The following is a 15,188-nucleotide window of genomic DNA, read 5'->3' on the forward strand; positions in this document are numbered from 1 at the left end:
TTAAGCACAAATTTAAATGTGTCTAATAATAGGATTATTGGATAGCTATTTTAAAATAATGAAAATGGTGTATTTTAATATTAGAATAATTCAATAATGTAAATAAATTTTATAAACATGTGTTATTATTTAAAATCATTATCTTTTTAAAAAATATTCTGGGTTTTATTTTATTTTTTTTTAAGATTTTTTATTTTTGACTCATTTGTTTGACGATTAAGAGGTGTTTAGGAGACTATAATAATGCATTCTTCATTATCTAAATATCAGTATTTCTTGTAAAACAAGTAAGTTTAAGCTATTTTTTCCTTTAACTCTTAGTTTAAGGTTGTGCATAGGAGTTTCTTCGTATGCGTGACTTGATTTCCTTTTCTAGTTCTTCGTCAACCAGAGGTCCTAAGGACTTACTTTGATCATGATTTTGTGATTTGTAGACGTTTCTAGAGTTCCTTGAGTTGAGGTAAGGATAGTACATTGTATAGAACTGTGGTAGCATTCTTCTTAAAGTAAGGGAAACTAGTGTTTTTCTTTTAATTATTACTGTGTGTAGTTATTCTATGTTGAATTATTATGCATGAAATGCTAGTTAATGTAAATTGTTGTTGAATGAGCATGTTTGGCCACATGATGATTGTTAACATTGAATGATTTTGTGTTAGACTTAATTTGTATCATGAATGGTGTTGTTGTGAAGTTTGGTGATGTTAAATTGGTTATAATGTTGAAAAGAAGTGGAGGTTTTGATAGGTGAAGTTTAGAAATAAGAGTCTAAGGGGAGAAACAACAATCTAGGACATATAGTAGGATCATTTGAAACTTGTTGGCACCTTGAGTTAATAGAAATCTGATATGGAAATATGCATGACTCAGTAGGGTGGTTTAGGAAAGTTTTAAGCTCAATTTTAGAGGTTTTTGCTAGTAAGATTCTAATGCAGTAGGTGTGGACTGAAGTAGTGAGTTTGGGGTCTATTGTTAGATAATTTCTGATTGGTTTAGACCCTTAGGATGTTAATCTTTGTATGAGAAAAGGTGGAAGTGAGTTTAGGTAAGTTAGAGTAAGCAAGTTGGTGTAGGGTATATATTTAAGCTAAAAACCTATTTCTAGAGCATTCTTAATGCCTAGAATGTCGTATTAACCAATTAGGTAGGTATAAAGAGTAACCAAGGCTAGAAAATAGGGGTTTGTAATGTTCTGGTGTGACGTTGAGCAACACTAAGCGAGGCCTAAGTGCTAAATTTACGAGAGGTTTGGCGTCCAATTGCAAGGGGTGATGCTCAAGCGCTAGAAATGCGAGAGGAATGGTGCTCAACGACGGGGATGTGCTCAATGCTAGTATACATAGTGTGTAGTCTTTGTTTTCTTCTTCTTTGACTTTTGTGATTTCGTTTAAGCATTGGTGGGTATCTTATGACATGCTTTGATATGTTTTATGGAATGATGTTAAGGGTTTTGAATGAGGTTGATGTATGTATCAAAGTATGATTGAATAAGAGTTTCTAAGGAGAAATTTTAAGTGGTAGTATCAAGTACTGTTTCTGTGAATGTAGGAAACTTAGTTTGGGGGTTATCTTGACACTCTAATGGTCATTCATTCTCAATTAGAGAAGAGTGATACATTTGGTGAGAGTAACAGAAGATCCTAGTCTAGGTGCTTTAGTATGGCCTAAGACGCGAAACAGATTAACCTTATGTATGTGGTAGAGTGAAACTCATTAACAATGACTCTACAGAGCAATAAAAGTTATCACAAGTGTATGACCCACCATAACTCGACATTTATACTATATTTGGATGGTGAGTTATAGGTCCGTGACATGATTAGGATGATTGGTTTATTTTGTGTGAAATGTGATGTATGATGAAATCTTAAAATCCTATGTTGGTTCTTTTTACATTAGCTTACATTTTTTGTGTTTTTCTTGCTTATTTACTTGTGTATGCTTGATTTTTTTTTCTTTTTTGTAATGATCACATGGTTAGTGTGAGCAACAAGTGAGGGGTGCAACAACTATGAGATAATAGTCTAAATATATTATTAAACATTATAATTAGTTTTGTATAATTATTTTAAATAAATCTATGGATACTTCATATATTTTTAAATTTAATTACTCTATTGATTATGTGATAATTGTTTTATAATATTTATACTATTTAAATGAAATATTATAAGGATAAAAGTTAATAAAAATAACATATTTATATTCATTTTATATGATAAAAATACAAGTTAATAAAAAAATAAATTTTTGTAATTTTTCAAAAATAAAAATAATAATAATTAATATTAAGTAAATATAAAATATTTATATGTGCGAAAATAAATGAAGAAAGTAGTATTTTCGTTAAGATTATCTTAATAATTATGATCTTCAATCTTTAATAGAAAATATATTATTATTATTTTCTTTAGATTTAAAAAGAGGGATATTATAATTTCTTGTAGTTTTGTAAAATTCATTTGTTATCAGTTTTATCAAATCGAAGTATTTTCGTAAAATTTGAATACAAATTCAACGTAGCTTTCATTACTACACAAACAATAACAATGAGAATAATTTAACAAAAAGATTCTCCAAAACTTATTAAAGAATCCTTCTTTAAATTTGTTTTAGATCTCATAATAAATATTGTTGAGACTTATGAAAGATGAGAACTAAGGAAACCTAAAGCAACAGATAAAAAGAAAATGACGAAATATAAAATAATATATAGAGTGAAACTTTCTTTCCTATTATATTCAAATTCTGAGTGATATGCACTCACATAGCAAAATGAAGGTTGAAAAAAGAGGATGAAATCTATGTATAAAAAAGTATATTTGTGTAGACTTTTTTTTAATCTCTTTTTAACTTTTGTATCTCTATCTTCATTCCTAACTTTTTTTTTTCTACTTTGTATTATTAAAAAATTATTCAGACTGGAAGTGTTATTATTGTATAATTAAAATTATAACTTTTTAGTTTAAAACAATTATCAATATTTATTATAATTCAACTTTTTCTTTTGATGGAAGTTTACAAGAATTGTTGTTATATAATTACAACAATATAAAATTGATAAAAAAATACTTTTAAAATTATTTTTTATCTTTAAGATCTTTTTTAATTTTAATATAATTTTAAAAAATTCTTTTAATTAATTATAGTTTTTGAATTATAATTTTATTTTTTATTATCATAAAAATTTATATATATATATATATATATATATATATATATATATATATATATATATATATANTATATATATATATATATATATATATATATATATATATATATAGATATAGATATAGATATAGATATACATTTTTGCATGCATATTTATTACAGATTAAATGTATTCTCTGATTCTAAATTATAGTTGTAATCAATCTATTACCAAGATTCACAATTAAAATCAAACAAATCAAATTATTAAACAAAAATGACATTAAAAATATCCAACAAATCAAATCATTAGAAAAATTTGACATTAAAAATCAAACAAATCAGATTATCAAATCAAATTGATTATCCGAAAAAAGATAAAATAAAATCGAATCAAATTTAGTTATTTTCTTTCTTTAATTTTGACAGAAAAAAAAGGTTAAAGTAAAAAAGAAAATAGGCCACCCATTATTATTTATTGGAGTGGCCAATCTTTCAACAATTCCACTTTGAGACTGTCTTCTGGCGCATGTTAGCATTTTCGGCTCCCAGAAAAATCATAGGGCGTGAGTCTCACGCGCCTGAGTCTTCCTCTTCCTGCAAACTTTGTTGTTACTCTCTCTCTCCTATCCAGCTCCACCTTCCAGATTGTGTTCCTTCTTTTAGATCGTGTTTAGTTTCGATCGAATTTGTAAGTACATCGAAAAATTCTTGATCTGCATTTCAATCAATCGAGTTTCTGTTTTGATTATCTGAGTTATCTATTTTCGATTTTCTTTTTGTATAATTTTTAATTAATAGACTTTTTGGGGTTTTTGAATTTCCAGTTTGGTTAATTTAAATTGGGAATTAGGGTACTGTGGGATTTGTGTGTTGGAGATAAATAAGTAAAATTTTTTAAACAAGGTGAAGAACCTTATAGATCTTCTGTTTTTCATATGAATTTAATATGATCAACTTCGATTTTTTTTAGCTGTTTTTTCACTGAATAGATTGATAAATTTTTCTGTGTCTTTTTTTTTTTCTTCCTAAGGTGATTGGTGTAGCATGAATTATGAATGTTATTTGTATATACTGTCAATTTAAAGATTCTTAAACTGGAAATCAATAAGAAAAAAGGCATCTTTAGTAAAGTGATTTTTTAAATGGTACTATACCTACAATTTGTGATTGCAAGTGAATGTGATCTGATTCAATTTCGTGAGTGTTGTTGCTGTTGTGGTTGATTTTAGCTACTAATTCATGTACCGAGTAAGAAAGGGTGATATTTTAGGAATAACAATCATCTTTGTTATGATAGGCTCAGCTTGTTGATTAACTGAATCAGATGAATTTAGTGAGTTTTGATGGTTGGTTTTTTGAATAGAATTTTATTGTTGTGTTGATTTCTTGATGATCAGTGGCGTCATGATGAGAAGAAGAGATGAAATTTGTGCCCCGAAGATACCAACCCTGATTGACCTTTGCGTTCAGAAAGTGATAGATAATGTAAGGTACCTTGGAGATGTTGGTTATGTTGATCAGCATCTGCTTGAGCGAATCTTGCCACACTGCACTGTTGACCAGTTGATGCATGTGGAAAAGTCCACAAAGGTACGATGGGCTCTGTTTGTTGTTTTTGTTGACTGTCAGTGAAATTTGAACAAGAATGAAATGGTCATCTAATATGCTTGATGCGCTTTTTGCAGGGAAGAGATCTGAGCCCAATAACTGATAAGTTGTGGAAGAAGTTCTTTGAAAAGCAGTTTGGCACAAATTCCACTAATGAAGTGGTTAAGAGGATGAAGGAAAAGAAAGTTTCATTTAAATGGATTCAGTTGTACGAGGTAACATTTTTAAATTTGCTTTGCTGTTTTGTTTTCAGGCTTGGATAGTTTAAATGAAAGAGAAAAACTATATATATAACTTCTGTTTATTCACTATCCTGACAAAAGAAAAACGCTAAGGTTAACATCCTATCAGGTAGTGAGAATTAAATGCTAGAATTAAGCGTATGTATAGTTAGTGATATTAGCTATTACTGACTCAGGTGATTAGTTCTGTTTGACTCAATTCGGTGAATTATTCCTCTTAGATTTCACATTTTACAATGGGCATGGTATCAATATCTAAAGGTGTTTTGTGCACAGGCAAAAGGAAAGGAAATGGCTCAGGTTGAGAATGAAGCACTTGATCGAATCAAGCAACTGTACAAAAAAGAAGATGCAAGTATGATCCTATTTCCTGTTTTAATAAACATGATTTCTTGATTTAAAAAAATATTAATAGATCTGTTAATTACTGATTTGATACGATTAGCCTTGCATTTTACACCTGGAGAAATGTAGCAATTCTTGGATAGTTATATTTTCTGTGACATGTTTGGTTTGAAGTAGTAGTTACCACCAAGTATTGGATTTCTGCAGGAAAACAGAGCAGGCAAGTAAGGCCATGCACTAAAGTTCCACCTTCAAGTAAAAGAAGATTTTGGGGAGGTGACCCTTTAATTTCTTAAATCTTTGTCTCCTTAGTTCACTCCAACTGCTGCAATTTTGTCAAGTACATTTTGAATTTGATCAAGTTTCAGCTTTTATTTATTATTTCGTGTTTTTGATGATCTGTTATAGATAATGGACCTGGATATAATGTGGGAAATGTGAAGAGCAACATAATGAAGAAGGCGAAGATAGAATTTATGAAGAGGTAATTCGAAATTTGAATACTTAGAAATTTCTCTTTGCCACTTTTTGTCTGCTATAATTTTGTGTTTTGATCATGCATCTTGAAGCTTATAAACTCAACTGAACATTGATTTTCAATTATATATATACAGTCAAGAGGTAAAGAATATTGCAGCAATGAAGAAAAATTCTATCCAGAGGAGTCAAAGGTGCATATAACATCATTTCTTCCTTTCATTGAAACTATTCCTTGTTATTTACCTTTTCTTTTTCTTTTTCATCTTCTCTTTTCATTAACAGTTATCATATTGTTTATCTATGTGATGCAGTTCATCAAGTGTCACGAAAAGCAGAAACATTTCTGGAATTGGTTCATCTTCCAAGGATATTAAATCTACAAAAAAAAGGATATTTTAAGGGCAGCCCTAAAGATAGAAATGTCATGTATTAATTTGCTTTTCAAGTGTAACATTTTCAAGTGTAACATTTATCTTGATGATAAGAAAAAATGGCTTCCTGCTAAGCAATTCTACTCTTGTTAAGTTCATTTGTGCATGGTAATTATTGTAGTTTAGTGCCCAATTGTCATATTTCACTAAGAAGCATTCTCATTCTATATAATTCCCAATTCTCCGCTATTTTGTTCTTTTGAACTTGTTACGTGTGCTTGTTTGAACCATCCAAATATGATTGATGCCCATCACTATTTTACTGTCAATTTACTTTGTTTATTCTTATAAAAGTGTCTATAAATTAGTAAACTAATGTAAAAGTAAGATAAAAACAATTGAAACAAAAATAATATGCTGAATCAACAAAGTTTGGAATTTTATTGAAGAAACTTTAACTTTGTGGTATTTAAATAAAAAATTAAATTTAAATAACTTGTGTGTTTTACCAGTCATATGAGAGGAAGAAATAAATTTTCTTTTCGAAAAATTGGCTCACAAAATTAATGTAAAAATGGAATGTACCCATCAAAATAAAGACTGCAACATTTGCTTACCACAATCACGTTTCAGTTTACCATGCACCTACGTTTTCACTTAAATAAAAAGGAAAAAATGTATTTTACTTTTTTTATTTGTTTTCGAATAAACATATTGAATTTTAATTTTGTTCCAATTGATCCTTAAATTATTTTTAGGTCATTAACTAATTGAAAATAGTGCTTTACACTAAATACTTTAAAAATCATATCTAGATTTGTTTTCTATTTTAGGAAATGAAATGTCTAGACTTATTTATTATTTTAGGAAATGAAATATATAGATTTTTTTTTTTTTATTTTAGGAAATGAAATTTAGATAACTTGTGTTTTTCACCGGTTAAATTTTGAGTTCAAAGGGGGAGAAGGAAATAATTTTATTTTGAAAATCACCTTTGTATTCTATTTATAAATTGATTTATTAACTTTTGATTTTGTTTTAACTTAATCCTTAAAATTCACTATTTTAAATAAACTCCTGAAATTTTAATTTTATTCAAATTAATTTTTAAATATTATATGATTTTCGTAAATAGTACTATTTATAATTTTATTCTAATTAGTTATTAAATATAAGTAATAGTTTTAGGCCATCAATTAATATAGCACTTTACAATGAACAGTTTACCAATCATGTCTAGATTTCTTATTTTAGTGAAAACATTTAAATGAGTTGTGCTTTCACGAGTCAAATTTTGAATTTCAAGGAAATGACAGCTTGTTTTTTTAATAATATATTTTAATCTTTAAATTTAAACAACTTAAAATATTCCTTTTAATTAGTTTAATTATTCTTATACTTTCTATTTATGTTGAATTTTTTTAAATAGATAACTTTTTTTATTCTTTTTCTTAATTGAATCTTTAAAAATAAAAAATTACTGTACTTCAATAACTAAAAAATATTTAATCATGTAAAATATTTTTTGATTGAATATTCTAAAAGTTAATTTTGAATTTGAAAAACATCTTCTGAATATCAATCTAAAAAATATTTTTATATTTTAAAAAATATTTCTGAATCTAAAAATATCTTCCAAAACATTAATTCGAATAAATTAAAACAATGGAGATGCATGAATTTTTATTATATTTTCAATCAGGAGTTTTTCTTAGGAATTGAAGGTTTTATTAGAGTTGGTTACTATTTAATTTTTGTTATCATCATTGTGCTTTTATATAACCAAATTGTAAATTTTCTCTAACACACTTAATATAGTATTAAGGGTTAAATATGTTTTTAGTTTCTATACTTTGAGGCGATTTTGGTTTTAGTCCATTTTTAAACTAAGGTACAATTTAGTCCTTCAATTTTAGAAAACTCTGGTTTTAGTTCTTTTTACCAAATTTTTTTAACTTTATTTGTTGTTTCAANCACGTTTCTCAGTTAACATTGAAGCAAAAATGTGTCCAACAGTATAAACAATCCAAATGCTATAATGAAATGTGCACGTTTCTCAGTTAACATTGAAGCAAAAATGTGTCCAACAGTATAAACAATCCAAATGCTATAATGAAATGTGCTTGAAACAACAAATAAAGTTAAAAAAATTTGGTAAAAAGGACTAAAACCAGAGTTTTCTAAAGTTGAAGGACTAAATTGTACCTTAGTTTGAAAATGGACTAAAACCAAAATCACCCCTAAGTATAGGAAGTAAAAACATATTTAACCCTAGTATTAATATCATTACTTTTTACTTAATAAAAGAATTTCAAATTAGCAAATAATAATATAGTCCAAAGTGTTAAAGTGTTAATAATTTAAGAGTAAAATATAATTAATTAAATTATACAAAATATGTTTATAAAAATCAAAAGTAAAATTCGTGCATCTCAAATTTTAAAACAGTTTGATCGTTAAATTTTAAAAGTGAATAAATATAACCAATTAACACATAACTTTTTTTTCAAATTTTATTAAATTAAGAAAACTATACATAATTTTTTTAAACTTAAAGATTAAAATATATCAAAATTTAGAACAATAGTAAATTTCAATTTTATATCACACTTTAAAAACTAAATATATTTAACCCATCAAATAAAAAAAAAAAACGGAATAAGGAAACATACTGGAAAATCATAAAATCAATAAAGTAAATCATAGAAATAAAATATATAAATAGGAGTGGTAAAAAATCATTTATGTTAATTCAATTTACCTTTTTTCTCCAATCCAATTAATTTAAAATCTATTTTATTAAATATTTAATCCATTTAAAATCTTTTATTAAACATGACCTATATTTTATAATTTCTTTGGATTAGATATCTATTCTAATCCATATTCTGATATATTAAAAATATTATCTTTAGTTTATATTTATCTTTTATCTTTAGTTAGTTTGTTTATATTTTTTATTTGTATTTTGAATTTAGTTCATATTTCTTCTATTATAAATAGACCTATATGTATATTCACTACTACAAAAAAGGGCATAGATAACGCTTTTTTTATTCATAGATAGCGCTTTTTAAGCGCTATCTATGACCGCACTATCTAATAGATAGCGCTTTTAAAAAAAGCGCTATCTATTACTGCCTGACAACAGATAGCGCTTGTTTAAATAAGCGCTATCTATTTTCAGACAGCAATAGATCGCTTATTTAAATAAGCGCTATCTATTGGTCTAAATTTAAAAAAAAAATTAAATTTTCAATAAAATATTTCAAAAAATAAAAAAATATAAAGAAAATATAAAATATTGGTTTTAGTATGTCCAAACCTGTACTATCTATTGGTTCTATTATATACAAAAAAAAATATAAAATATTAAGAAAAATATGACAAAGACAAAGGTCTCAAAAAGAATATTTATTAATATGAATAAAAACTATTGGTACGATAATATTTCAAAATATAATCCTTAAGTCTGTACGTGTCATGACATGACATTGCTTTACAAGATAATATATACAACTATAAAATATATATTCTATCAGTATCTATAAACATGTAGATTACCATAGCATAACCTATAAACATATACTAATTACATGTAAACATCAATCTTCCGTAATTTCAATGATTTGATTGCCACGATATTGTTGATATCTGCAACTAGAAAAATACTGCAAAAAAGAAAAATAATATAAAATTAGTGAATTAAATTTTTACTACAAATAAATTATAAAAATGAAAATAACTTACATCAGTTAAAATTGTCTCTCCATAATATGTGATAATTTCCTCCATGAGTTCTGTCTAATGCATATTTTCCAAAGTTCTGAAACAAAGTCATTCAAGAAGGATCAATAATGTTGTCAAAAAATGTTGTCTATGTATCATTACCCAATAAGGATAAAGATACTTAGACAACATTTTTAGACAACATTTTTTGACAAACATTTGAACATCATCATATGTGTCATTGTGTGATTGGTTCATGGTAGTGTCATTGTGTCATTTGGACCAATCACACAATGACACGTATGATTGATGTTCAAATGTTGTCAAAAAATGTTGTCTATGTATCATTACCCATAGAATAATGACCTAAACAAAGTGTAGAGCATTAACAAAGTAGAAAAATATACTTGACAAAAAAGCAAGTATGTGTTTGATCATACTGAATAAATATCATAACCAAATCTTCTAAGCATGCCACTTTTTTTAAGAAACATAGTTTTATGTTAAGTTTTACAAAATCATTATTATTATAGGTAACAAAAATAAAAATTAGGATCGTTTATAAAAACTTCTCCTCGTGATGTTAAAGTTTATGCTTCATCATGGGATTTTCATTTTTTAATTTTCAACTTTTGATCTCTCCAAGAAAAACCCTATTGGCAGAAAAATAAAAGTTTTAAGATATATATATATATGTGTGTGTGTGTGTTTGTAAATTAATCTCTTAAAGGTCTTGAAAAGTCATTAATCTTTTTTATAACAACCTTTCATAAATGAATTAGTCTAGGTAGTCAGAAATTGTAAATTTTGCTAATTTTTGAGCAAGTCTCCTAACAAAAGGATACCAGAACTTTTCATTTTAGTGCTTATTAGATTTGATGTGATTACTCATGATGTAACACAATAATAAGTGCTAACAGTGAAGGTAACAATAGGTAGACATACATGAATACTGGCTCAATCTTTGCCAACAACATAATCTTACTAGATGAGATTGAATACACAGTAGAAAACCAAACCTTGTCAACAATAATGAAAAAAATTGAAATCGAGAAGTTAATGCCATATAGTTATAAATTGATAATAAAAAAGGACACAATGAAAAGCATAATGCCATATAATTAATGTCATATAGTTATAAATCGATAAAAAGGACATAATGAAAAAGGATATATTTCATTTTTAAATTAAGAGAAATACATAATGTTTACTAAACTAAGCGAAGGATAAAAGAAATATTACACTAATTATCTATCATTTTATGCCTTTTACCTTAAAAGGAGTACTAAATTAGAAATGAAAAATTTATCTTTTACACAGAGAAAACGATAACACAAACCCAAACAAAATTTAGAATTATATTGTTTACAGAAAAATGACACATTCAGAAACGTTTTCCATTAAAAATGTGACAAGGAGATGAAATTATAATCGTCAATAAAATACAATACACATTACTTTAGACCAAAATTTATAAGAAAAATGACAGCCAAAATTCAATTGTGCAAGAAACAATAAAAGGTTTCTTACATTTTTGTACTCTTTGTTGTTTATAAATATCTTAAATGCCTCCACTGCAAAAGAAATACCATCATCAACCAGTACCAGTGTTACAGTGAAAGGAAATCAGATGTTAAAGATAACGAGACTTAAATTACCTTATCGAAATGACAACACCGTGAGTATACTCCTTAGAGCTTGGACTAAATTTCAAACCTGGGAATATAGTAATAACCCAGGTAGGCAGTTACAAAATAAAAATTCAGTGAAAAGGATATTCTTCATACTATTTTACAAAGTGCAACCTACTGCACTCCCACCAAGTAAGGTCAAGCGCATAGGTAATTTTCGATATTGAACCATGATCTCCTAGTTAATAGGCAACAACCTTTCCATTGTGCCAAAGCTCACCCTAACTTTCATAGTATTCTTTTCTGAAAATTTTCAATTTTTGATGAGACAGCAGGCCCAGAAAAATAAGGAAAAAATTATGCAAGTGATGGTGGAACTGGATACCTTGAGTGAATTGGACTATCAAGGAAGGAGATTCCGACATCATCNATGCGAGAGAGGCCAATGAATCCTCTGCCTGGTTACTCAGTGCAGACTNATTAAATGATATCAGAAGCAGAAACTCCACTCCATGGTTGAACTCCTNGCATATACATTGCAAGAATCAGAAACAGGAAGTTACATACATAATGAGATATGAAGAAAAAAGTGACATCTAAATCTAAAATGTACAAGGGATTCTCATAAAAATTTTCAAGATTTTGCCTCTTATGAAACCGCATAAACAGCGCAAGCGTGTAACGCTTTGGATTTGGAGCAGAAATGCACCCTAAAAAATCAACAAGGTCAATGGCAACAAAAGGAAATAACATTAGATTACATGTAGGGGNATAAATTTGAAGCATCGGTAGATAAAGGTACGTAATTAGGGAATGCATATGATGTAGGCCGCTTCACCTAATGAAATTGCAACAACACCACCCATCTGGTACTACGTAGTGTACAAGNAATCGAGCATGTCGTTCTCTTCCTCTTTTGATAAATCCTGCTTTGCTTTGAGAAGACAAACGTGTTCCACGATTNTTCTACAAGAAATTGAAACAGTCTTATTCATATTAAGAGGAGAAAACCCGGGAGATGAAAATTGGAAGTGCAACAATAATAGAACATAAACCTTTTCCTCTNAGAACATAGGTTAGAGCTTTCNTGGTCCGACCCACAAAGAACCGTTATCCTCTGATTCTTTCGCGCAGCTGGAAGGGAAATTCGAATTGATGTGATAACGGTGATGTTACGTTAAAATAAAATGTAGATGAATGAATTTGGCGTTGAGAGTTGCAAGAGCAAAGTAGTCACATACCGTGAAAAGATAGAGGGGGCTTGGGGGGACCGATGAGAATGAAATGGAAGAGAAATTAGTGATTGAAGAGGTAACGGGCAAGTGAAAACGATGGTTCTCGAGTTAAGGTTCGTGAGTGAAATTTAGGGATAGTGAACGAAGTGAAATGGAAATTTTAGGAAAAAAAGGAGAAAATTTTGGAAAATCTAAGGGTAAAATAAAGTTCGAAGTACAAACCTAAAAGAAATGATATCTATTGTAATAGAAAAGAAGATAGCGCTTTTAAAGAAAAGTGTTATTTATTAATTTATTTTAAATTATAATTAAAAAAAATTATATTTATTACTTATAGATAGCGTTTTTTTAAAAAAACGATATCTATTGTCATAAGTATAGATAGCGCTTTTTTAAATAAGTGCTATCTATTATTCCACATATTCATAGATAGCGCTTATTTAAAAAAGCGCTGTCTATTGAGCGCTATCTATGGTCAATTTTGTAGTAGTGATTCAACATAAGGGAGAATAATCCCATATATAATTTTAACTATATTCAACTTGGTATCAGAGTAGGTTGTCTGAGTCTCTTCTTACTCTGTCTTTGTTGGCGTCTGATGGGTTGCTCTAGGAGAAGTGTGGATTAAATGTAATGGAAGATGTAAATCAAAGTTGGGCAATGAAGATGCAGAGCTGAATCAATGATGTTGATGGTGGATGAAGAGCTTTGGGTGATGGAATATCTAGCTCAGACAACCTTCATTAGAAGGAAGCTAGTTAGAGGAGGGGAAAGCTCAAGTAGAGTGATTTTTGGGCAGAGTTTGGATGTTGGAAATGCTTCAGCATGATAAACTCATATTCATTCAAAAGTAGCTTCATACAAGAGGATATGTGTGCTTTTATAATTTTTTCAAGACATCTCATACGGTGATCTAATGGTGGCTGATAGTCAGCGTGAAATATGGATCATAATCCACATGTCTAGGCGTGAACAATGTGCTGGAAGCAGTTTGCATCATTCCCACGTGTTGCCAAATGAACTGTTGGAGGTATGATCTACGGACGTTGGACGCTGCAAGGGTTTGCGTTGGGCGCAACCCGTGTAGGCTTTCTTGGCTCCTCTTTTGGGTTATTCCTCTCCATGGGCTGGAATGGGTCTTATTGGATCCTTTGGTTTGACGGCGGTCTTCCATTCAAAATGTGTAAATAAGGCTTGTCCTTCATGCTTTAGCTCTTTCAAGTCTTGCTGAAGCTTTTTAGCCATGCCTCGAGTAATGGGTTTGTGACTTGTCTTGGGACCCAAGTCATCATCTCCTTCCCCTTGAAGAGGATTTGTCCTCAAATCCATAGGGTCTGTATCATCTGAGAATGCACCTGCAAAAGGGCGAAGATCAATAACATTAAAAGTGGAGTGGACACCATACTTAGGAGGAAGGTCTAATTGATAAGCATTATTGTTGACCTTCCTAAGGATCTTAAAGGGAGCATCTCCTCTAGGACTTAGTTTGGACTTCCTTTGGTGAGGAAATCTTTCTTTTCTAAGATGAAGCCAAACTAAGTCTCCTTCATTGAAGATCATTTCCTTCTTACCCTTATTATTATACTTGGCATATCTTTCATTTTGCTACTGTATTTGATTTCGAATCCGCTCATGGAAATATTTTATGAATTTTGATTTAGATATCCCCTCTTGATGAACAAAGTCAATTGAAGAAGGTATGAGGATTAAATTCATAGGTGTGAGAGGATTAAAACCATATATAGCCTCGAAAGGAGAGATTTTAGTAGTTCTATGAACTACTCTGTTGTAAGCAAACTCCACATGTGGGAGATACTCATCCCAATATTTGTGGTTTCCTTTGAGGACTACTCTCAACAAAGTGGGTAGAGACCTATTTACTACTTCAATTTGTTCATGTGTTTGTGGATGACAAGTAGTAGAGAAAGATAGCTTAGTCCTTAATCTAGATCATAAGGTCCTCCAAAAGTGACTAAGGAATTTTGTTTCTATCAGAAATGATGACGCGAGGTAGCCCGTGAAGGCTAACCACATCTCTAAAGAATAACTTAGCCACATTGCTTGCATCATCTATCTTGTGGCAGGGTATAAAATGGACCATTTTGCTAAAACGATCCACTACCACAAAGATAGAGTCAAAACCCCTAGAAGTTTTTGGGAGTCCTAAGACAAAATCCATCCTAATGTCTTCCCAAGGCGTTGAAGCAACAAGGGAGTATAAAGACCATAAGACATTGGTCTAGACTTGAATTCCAAACAAGTGATGCACTTGTAGCAATATCTTTGGACATATCTTCGCATGTGGGGCCAAAATAATTTGTCTTTTAGCATGCTTAGGGTTTTGTCTACCCCAAAATGCCTCATTAACCCTCCCTCATGAATCTCATTGAC

General features: G+C 29.2%; 2 protein-coding genes across 2 annotated transcripts; one reads left to right on the forward strand and one right to left on the reverse strand.

The window, feature by feature from the left end:
* Positions 1-3,646: 3,646 nt before the first annotated feature.
* Positions 3,647-6,451, forward strand: LOC106779032 (transcription elongation factor B polypeptide 3). The gene is made up of 8 exons (XM_014667060.2): positions 3,647-3,844; positions 4,554-4,746; positions 4,842-4,979; positions 5,283-5,361; positions 5,559-5,627; positions 5,760-5,835; positions 5,966-6,022; positions 6,143-6,451. Exons 2-8 carry the CDS (start codon positions 4,561-4,563, stop codon positions 6,228-6,230), a joined length of 693 nt encoding a protein of 230 aa, XP_014522546.1. The 5' UTR covers positions 3,647-3,844; positions 4,554-4,560; the 3' UTR covers positions 6,231-6,451.
* A 5,041-nt stretch (positions 6,452-11,492) lies between these two features.
* Positions 11,493-12,428, reverse strand: LOC106779031. The gene is made up of 5 exons (XM_014667059.1): positions 12,401-12,428; positions 12,130-12,272; positions 11,948-12,086; positions 11,590-11,647; positions 11,493-11,505 (listed from the first exon to the last, which is right to left on the reverse strand). Exons 1-5 carry the CDS (start codon positions 12,426-12,428, stop codon positions 11,493-11,495), a joined length of 381 nt encoding a protein of 126 aa, XP_014522545.1.
* Positions 12,429-15,188: the final 2,760 nt, after the last annotated feature.

The sequence above is a fragment of the Vigna radiata genome, unplaced genomic scaffold (assembly GCF_000741045.1).
Source record: "Vigna radiata var. radiata cultivar VC1973A unplaced genomic scaffold, Vradiata_ver6 scaffold_296, whole genome shotgun sequence".
In the NCBI taxonomy this organism is placed as follows: Eukaryota; Viridiplantae; Streptophyta; class Magnoliopsida; order Fabales; family Fabaceae; genus Vigna; species Vigna radiata.